The sequence below is a fragment of the Phaethon lepturus genome, unplaced genomic scaffold, assembly GCF_000687285.1.
Source record: "Phaethon lepturus isolate BGI_N335 unplaced genomic scaffold, ASM68728v1 scaffold47454, whole genome shotgun sequence".
Classification (NCBI taxonomy): domain Eukaryota; kingdom Metazoa; phylum Chordata; class Aves; order Phaethontiformes; family Phaethontidae; genus Phaethon; species Phaethon lepturus.
In genome coordinates this window covers 22374-31381 of record NW_010533694.1, presented here as the reverse complement: position 1 = coordinate 31381, position 9008 = coordinate 22374, and the positions used below count along the sequence as shown (strand labels likewise).

Here is a 9008-nt window from a genome sequence, read left to right as displayed (position 1 = left end):
CGGTGTGCCCCCGCACGAGATAGCTCTCGTGGCACACGCGGCCCCGATCTCGTCCCACCCGTGACAGATTGACCCCCACCCGCGGACAGACCGGACTTCTCCCACCCGTGACAGGCCGATAGACCCCCGTCCCCAGACAGACCGACCTCCTTCCACCCGTGACAGGCAGACACACACACACGTCTCCCCCCCGCCAGACGGACTGACCTCCTCCCACCTGTGATGGGCAGATGAATCCTCTCCCTGGACAGACAGACCCCCGCCCGCGGACAGACAGACCTCCCTCCCACCCATGACAGGCAGATAGACCCCCAGACTGACATGTGCCCCAGGACAGATGGACACCCCTTTGGCGAGAGCAGGTCGGGGCAGTATTTGCTTCTCCCCCTCTTTCCTACAGAGAGAACAACGGAGATCGGGCAGCTGATCAGCTCCTACCTGGCTAAACAGAAGAACCTGGAGGACCATACCGTTCACCTGCTCTTCTCTGCTAACCGCTGGGAACACGTGTAAAGATAACGTTTGTTAAGTTGTAAAAAAAACCCGTGGCATTGAATCTTCCCTGGGGTCCTAGCTTGCAGTGGGTACAGTAGGTATGAGAGTATGAGCCTGTTTAGCAAGGGAAAGGTGGCTGGAAGCAATGTCTCAAGGACTTATACACCTTTGGAATTAATCTTAGATCAAATCCCAGAGTTTGGTTTTTGGAAATCATCGTGTGTGATATTTCCAATCTCCATGCTCTACTGGATTCAAGAATTGGGGAGCTGAGACTGCACCAGCCTAGACTGTGAATGTACTGTCCTTCCTGAGTGAGGAGACCTTGCTTTGCACGGAATTGGAAGCATTGGAACAGGCTTCCCAGGGAGGTGGTGGAGTCACCATCACTGGAGGCGTTCAAAAACCATGTAGACATGGCGCTTTGGGACATGATTTAGTGGGCATGGTGGGTTGATGGTTGGACTTGATGATCTTGAAGGTCTTTTCCAACCTTAATGATTCTATGGATTCCATGTGAGTGACAGAGTGCTTAAGGAATCCTGTCCAAACTTCTCTAGCCAAAGGCTGCATTCAGCTGTTAGTGGCTGTCCTTGCTTTTGGCCCAGCTGAGTCTTCACATGTGGAGCTTGGGAAATCAGTGTCTGCTGTTACTTCGACCTGGAAATCTGTATTGCAAAACTTTTTTTTCATTTAAAAGAAAAAAACATTGCTGATTCTGTTGTAGTGGCAATGCCAGGAAAACTGGGAAAAGCTTAAGGCAGATGAGTGAGCTGTAATAAGAAATGTCATTGTCACGAATAAAGGACACTTTTCTCTGACCGAGGCAGAGTGTATTACAAATCTACTGCACCACTTAAAAAGGATCTTTCCTTTTCCACTAAGCTGGTCGTGTTCAAATATAGTTTGGCTGTGATCTTGCCTGTAAGTCGTGGAGCTGCCTAGAGCAGTGCCCTGCACTGGGCAGCCCTGAGCTTGGGTGTCTTGAAAGGGTAGTTGCTTAATGTTTGTTAGAGGACAGAATACAAATAGCTATTAATCCGCGATCAGCATCACAGATAACTGTGATACTGCTGATCATCGCTGTTCATGATGATGTACGTTAACAGAGCAGCACTGGCCTTGTGAGCTCTCTTTTAGATGAACTCCTTTCATCTATATCGCTATAAAGGAGTGTAACTATTTTTTTTCCTCCCACATGGTTTTCAGACCATTGATGAAAGAGAAACTTCATCAGGGGATCACGCTTGTGGTTGACAGATACGCCTTTTCTGGAGTGGCCTTCACAAGTGCCAAAGAGGTGAGCGAGACCTACAGCAGCCCCTGCCCCTCTCCGTACCTGGGGAAACAGCTCCAGTTAGAGGCCCAATATAGACATCTGTGTGCATGGCCCAGGCTCCTCCTCTGGGGAAATGTGGATTGAAATTGAGGGATGGAAGTTTCAGCTCGGGTATTGACATGGTGTGTTTGCCCGGGTCTCCCCCTTCCCCAGAAAGAGCAAAGAAACTCATTCAGTTATGTTTTATAAATCTGGACAGACACCTGGCTGTCCTGTTTGACTCTGGTGAATGACTATGTGAGTTTATTTGAGATTCTCCATGCTTTCTCTGGCTGTTGGCCCATAAATTTGCAAAGAATAACAGAACCATGTACATTGGAAGGGACCTGTGGAAGTCACAAAGCCCAACTTCCTGCTCAAGAGTAGGTCTAATGTTAAGCAGGCTGCTTGGGGCTGTGTTTAGCCAAGGTTTGAGTCTCCAGGGATGTAGATCCACAACCTTTCTGGGCTCTTCTTTCAGTGTTTCCTCACCCTCATGGTAAAAATTATTTTCATTTAGCCTGAACTTCTCATGTTCCCACTTGTGCCTGTTGGCCTGTCTCAGTTTGCTTTGAAGACAAGTCAGCTCTGTCAGCCTCCCTTTGGGTCAGAGCTATAAAATCCTCCTGAGTCTCGTGCTCATTCTTTTGCTCCGAGGAAGCTGTCCTGGAAGATCAACGAGCTCTCCTGGGCCTCTTTGCCTTCCATGTGAGTTCCCCAGGATATCCTGCTAAGGGATCCCTAATGAACAGAAATCTGCTCTCTCAAAATCCACGCTGACGATTACGTTTGTCCTGTTGACTCCTCTCCAGATTTTAAACCACTGTCTCATGTTCGCTGCAGCCAAAGGTGCCCTTGACCTTCACATCTTCGACTCGCTTCTTTCCTGCTTGTGAGTAACAAATCCAGCAGGGCACCTCCCCTCACTGGCTATTGATCACCATGTCAAGAATTCCTTCAGCATGCGCCAGAAACGTGGATTGCTTGTGCCCAGCAGATAGGTAGGTGGTTGAGATCCTCCATGAGAACCAGGACCTGCAGTTGTGATCCTTTTCCCAGCTGCCTAAAGAAGGTTCCTCAACATCCTCTCTTCAGCCAGGCAGTCTGTACCAGGCCCCACCCCAACATCACCTGTGTTACTCTGCCCCAGTTATGCTGCTTTCAGGTGAGCCTCCATTGTTGTATCATCCCCCAGACCTTCAGTTCTCTACAGATCACAGAATCATTAAGGTCGGAAAAGACGTTTAAGATCATCAAGTCCAACTGTCAGCCTAGCACCTGGGCTGACATGCCTATCATGCCCACTAAACCATATCCTGAAGTTTGCCACGTCTACATGTTTTTTGAACACTTCCAGCGATGGTGACTCCACCACCTCCCTGGGCAGCCTGTTCCAATGTTTGACTGCTCCCTCAGTAAACAATTTTTTCCTAATATCCAATCTAAACCTCCCCTGGCACAGCTTGAGACCATTTCTTCTCGTTCTGTCACTGGTTACTTGGGAGACCAACACCTACCTCACCACAACCCCCTTTCAGGTAGTTGTAGAGAGCGATGAGGGCTCCCCTCAGCCTCCTCCAGACTGAACAACCCCAGTTCCCTCAGCTGCTCCTCCTAAGACTTGTGCCCCAGACCCCTCCCCAGCTCCGTTGCCCTTCTCTGGACACGCTCCAGCACCTCAACGTCCTTCTTGTAGTGAGGGGCCCAAAACTGAACACAGGATTCGAGGTGCAGCCTCACCAGTGCCGAGTACAGGGGCACGATCCCTGCCCTGCTCCTGCTGGCCACGCTAGTGCTGATATAGGCCAGGGTGCCGGTGGGCTTCTTGGCCACCTGGGCACACTGCTGGCTGCCACCCCTCCCCGTGCCTGTAGCGGTGCATGGGGTTGTTGTGACCAAAGTGCAGGACCCGGCACTTGACCTTATTAAACCCCATACAGTTGATCTCAGCCCATCGATCCAGCCTGTCCAGATGCCTCTGCACAGCCCTCCTGCCCTTGAGCAGATCAACACTCCCACCCAACTTGGGGAGTTGCAAACTGCATCATCTGCAAGCTTACTGAGGGAGCACTTGATCCCCATCCAGATCATTGACAAAGATATTAAACAGGACTGCCCCCAAAACTGAGCCCTGCGGAACACTGCTTGTGACCGGCTGCCAACTGGATTAAACTCTGTTCACCACAACTCTCTGGGCTCAGCTGTCCGGCCAGATGGCAAATCTTCCCGCAACATACCTAGTTTAAAGCTTTCTTCACTGGCTTGGCAAGCCTGTTTGCATAGACACTCTTGTCCCACTTTCTCAGATGCATCCCATCCCTGCTCAGTAGCCATCGATCCTCAAAGGGCATCCTTTGGTCACAGAAGCTGAAGCCCTGCCTGCAACACCAGCTGTACAGCTGAGACTTGACCTACATTCATTCCTGCCCAAGCCTTTCCCCTTTTCCTGGAAGGATCAAGTTGATCCTGGCCCCCCATGCCCTGCACCCTCACCTCCAGAGCTCCACAGTCACTCTTGATACATCACCTTGATCACCCTGAAAGTACCACTGGTGTCCATGTGGATGACCAGTAAGTGGACAAGCCTCAGTGGTCTCTCTACAATATCGTGGATTCATGTGCCCCAATGGAAGTCTTCAAATCTGTCAACAAGATCCAACAGTTGGAAAGCTTTGTCTCTTGTGTCTGGGCCAAAATTCCTGGGTAGGCTGAGAAAGTGTAGGGTAGGTAGTTGAAGAGGAGTCTACATGGGCCCAGAAAGAGCCACACTAAAGCTGTGTGGTGTTTGTATTTGGGAGCAGCTTTCTTTTGGACTGATCACAGTTTTGGACTGATCACAGCTTGTAGGGAGACTCAGGATACAACACGGTATTTAGCTGCGATGGGCTCTGCAGAAGAGATGTTAAAATGCTGAGTGCATGAGAGCATGAGTGGTGCACAGCACCTAGCAAAGCCTGACCCCCCACACTACCAGGACTGAATTCCCACATGATAACCTGGGCCATCTCCTTTTCAGTCTGTAGGCCTGTGCTTAGTGTTTTGGGCTGCATCTCTTTGGCTGTTCCTTCCCCACCCCACTCTCCAGCTAACTTGCCTCTTTCCTTTCTTTGCATTCCTTTCTTTCACCTCAAATGCAATTATCTTTGTTTGGGACAGAACTTCAGCCTGGACTGGTGCAAACAGCCTGACGTTGGACTCCCAAAGCCAGATCTGATTCTGTTTCTTCAGTTAAGCCCAGAAGAAGCAGCAGAACGAGGCAACTTTGGAAACGAACGTTACGAGAACAGCTCCTTCCAACAGAAAGTTCTACAGTCCTTCCATCATCTAATGAAGGACAAGTCATTAAACTGGAAGGTGAGGAAATAACCCCAGTGGGCCTGCCATGGACCAGGGTGGGGGGTGTCTCATCTCTGTTCCAGAACAGCCTAGGGAGCCCTGTTTGGGTGGGGAAGATTTTTGGTTGGTTGGTTTTGCAAAAGAACTTTCTGGAAATCATTCTCTTTCTTAAAGATAAACTGACAAACCTGGGTAAGAAGCAGTGGGTCACAGCCATGCTCTTCCCTGCCTCTGTTTGCTTGGCAACTTGCAGCATCTGCTCAAAGAGTCTGGAATCCCTGAAGGTTTTTGGGGCCTTCCTGCAGCTTGTGTCTCCCTTACTGACGATCACCTTCCTTCTCACACAGCCAGTTTACGTCAGCATTTGCTGTCTTACTGCTACCAGAGTTCTCTCCAAATACATGATCTTTTTTTGTTCCACACTGCTGCATTGCTTTTCCTTCTTGTTCATCCCTTGGAGCTGTTCGCAGAGGACTGCACAGTCAGCAGCCTTACCCCAGAAGAGGAAGTGTTCCCTATTTCTCCTGTGTGTAGATCGTCTAGGCTGAGGTTTTGTAGTGTGGGCATCCTTTTTACCATCTCCATCACCCTGCCAGTGCTCGATCATGAAATATGTGCAGCAGCATCTATTTGTTCTGTAGCTTTCACACAGACATAGGACACATATTATGGATAAGTTACTAGTCACCATAAGCTGGAGATGTACACAGATTTGCCAAATGAGCAGACGGTGTAAGGTAAAAGTAATTCTGCACAGCCTGTTTCAGGTAAACACGATTCTCTTAACAAGAGAGAGATTTTTTGTGTACTATTATTAGAACCTGAAGGACCTAAACGTACAACAATCACCAAGCTAGGACTTCTATTCCAGCAACTGTTATGCTAGGAAATTGCCTTCCCTACATCACAACCACCGGAAAAATAAGCTGACAGAAAACATGTGTCATAGCACAAAACCCAAAATAATTATTTTCACAAAAATAAGCATGCTGTCATATAAGACAGTATGGAACTTGTGTATAGGCTGTAAACTCTGATTTTTTTCCAGAGATTCCAGCAGTGGACCACATAGGTATAGTTAATGTTCCTGCCTCTTTGCCCCTCAGCATCACATAGAATAACAGACATCAAACATTGCCAAAGAACCATTTAGTCCAGGGCATGAAACGCAGCTCAGTACCATCGGTTACCCACATAAATTGAGATCAGCAAGCTGCTTGAGGAATATTGCGTGAGCACAAAGGGGGGGTGCTGGCTGTGCCGCAATGAAAAGGTTACCATTTAATCCTGAAGTCTATTGCATATCCGCACTGCCTGCTCTTTCTCAGCAGTGCTGTGTGGGCCAGTGTTGCATAGGTCACTATGATAAATCTCTACATCTTTTCACCATATCCTTTCTTCACCTGGTCACTCCATCAACTACACAGCAGTGATGTTGCTATTCTTTAAACATCAATCTGAGGAACACCAGCATCATATAGCTCTACCACCTTTACTGACCTCAGCTTGCAGCATTAAAAAAACCCAACCAACAAATCTGAAACTGGAACATCACATGATGGATTTTTAGAGGTTCCTACTATCATGGGTGGAGTTTATTTTGAAGAACCACTGAAGGATCAATATACTGATGTTTCTGGGGGACTAAAATACAGGATGAAGAACGTTTACCCGCTTTTACATCATGTGCCCCAATGACTGTCAGCAAACAACATGCAGCAGCAGTTTCTTCTGTTTCCCTTCATCCAGCCCTACAGCTACTTCTTAAATGTCTATTCCTAAATAAACCAGATTTTTTCCAATTCCACTCCAGAAACAGTGCACAGGAGGTATAATTAGCTCCTTTCACCACTCATGAATAGTAACAGTATTGAGTAATGGAGGGCAGCAGATAAAACAGCAAGGTGAGTTTTTCTCATTTGGTGGTGTTAATTGAGCAACATGTTTCTCTATTTTTTGTCTTGGAAACAGACAATAGATGCTTCAAAGAGCATAGAAGACTTACACAGAGAAATCAAGTCTGTTGCAGAGGAGACCATACAGGAGGTTCAGAATAAACCTTTGGGAGAACTCTGGAACTAAAATTTCATACAGGTTATTCTTTTAGACCTAAGGAAAAACTCAGCTCTTGGATCTTCCCTGCTTGGATGACTCCCCTACATCACCTTCCAGTAACTTCAGCTTAGATCCCATGTATTCTTCTGGGTCCAGTGTGGTGCTGATGTCCTTGTGATTTTATCTGCTCCTCCCCTCCATCCTGTATAGTCCCTTCTGTATTTTATAAATGAACATGCGATGAACATGTTACAAATTCCTCATAAAAAACCTCTGTAGCTCAAGCAGGAGCTCTTATTCTAGCCCCAGTCTGTAGTGCAGATGTGGGTGTGGAGCCCAGGGCTGCCCCTGGACACAAAGACGGCAGCAACAGGCAGGCCACAGCTTTCCCAGTTTCTGAGAACTGCCATGTTTCTGAGTCTTCTGCCTCTCTAGTAAATGCATCCCCACTGCTGAAACTAGAGGACTTGCTAATAAATTATTATTTTAAATAATTTGCAGAGGGTATTTTTTTTCCCCCACAGTACAATCATTTATCTCTACAAGGGGAGGTGAAGGTGATGCAGTTCAGGCACTAAATCCAGGGAGAGCGGTTTGCTAGAGCTGTGGAATGAAGGGAGGGATGAATTAAAGTCTGCTCCTCAGCTGCTCAGTGAGAATGATAGAGAAACTGAACTGCTGCAAGCAGGTGAGAGTCCAAAATAGATGTATTAGCTGATAGCAAGCCTGTTTGAAGGGTGAATGGCATATAAATTATATACAAATATATATATATTTTTATATATATAAATAGACTGGTCAAGTTACTCCAAGATCAGAGGAATAGTTACCTGTGACTCCTACATAGGCCCCAGTGCAATTTAAACAGCCTGGCACAGGCTGCCAAAGCAGATCAGCTACGAATTTATCTAAGTCATCGGTAATGACCAGCAAACTACAATAAACTGGAATGTTAAACTGAATAATTTGCAAGGTGCACTGAGATATGGGGATGACCAGGAGAGGTAATCTCTATCTGCTGGGCAGTTAACTCACCTTCTAGCATTGTAGACTGGACTGATCTCCAGGCTGGCCAATACAGAGACTAAATCCTACTCTAACTTTTAGAGAGAGAGGCGGATTGAACTGATCCACTAGCAGGGAGAGGAAGGCAAATGTTTAAAACAGAACTGCTAATGCAAGCATCGGCCAAAACAGAAAAAGCTGCTACCTTCACTCTACAGCTGTACAGCACTCAGTAGCAGGAACACTCCTTATGAAGGAGGTGAGCACCTGTAAATGCTCAGTCAGGCCCTTCCAGCAACACTGGAAGATGACAACACACAGAGAAGTCATTCATTTAGCTTTAGGCTCCTGACTAAAAAGCCAGAAATACCTGTTAAAGATCTAAGAAAGCTGAGCTTAGCTCTGTTATTGGGGTTGCGTTAACACTTGGGTAGAATCCTGTCTGGCTGAGCTGTCCTAAACCATAAAAGCATGAACATGAAATACATAGTAATGCTTCTTGGGTACAAATCAAGAGGGAGATGCATCCCGAGTGACTAGCTCTCAACAAAAAGGGCCTGCCAATGGCAGGGTACAGCCTTCCAATTCAAGCACTGTGTCCTACTGTTGCACGGCAGAACAGGAAAAACGGTTGTTGAATTAGCTACACTTACTTCTGTAACATTTGCTACTACAGAGCTGGTGTGTAAAAGGCTAGCTGGAAACATGCTATGAAAAGCTACCAGTTAAATAGCTAAACAGCAGGCATACAATCTTAAAGGAAACAAGTTTCACTTTCCACCTACCAATGCAAAAACTT

At 47.0% G+C, this 9008-nt stretch overlaps 1 protein-coding gene across 1 annotated transcript; it reads left to right on the top strand.

Annotated features, from left to right (window-relative positions):
* Nucleotides 1-321: 321 nt before the first annotated feature.
* DTYMK (deoxythymidylate kinase (thymidylate kinase)) lies at nucleotides 322-7231 on the top strand. The gene is made up of 4 exons (XM_010285255.1): nucleotides 322-509; nucleotides 1705-1795; nucleotides 5042-5167; nucleotides 7121-7231. Exons 1-4 carry the CDS (start codon nucleotides 322-324, stop codon nucleotides 7229-7231), a joined length of 516 nt encoding a protein of 171 aa, XP_010283557.1.
* The last annotated feature ends 1777 nt before the right edge of the window (nucleotides 7232-9008 follow it).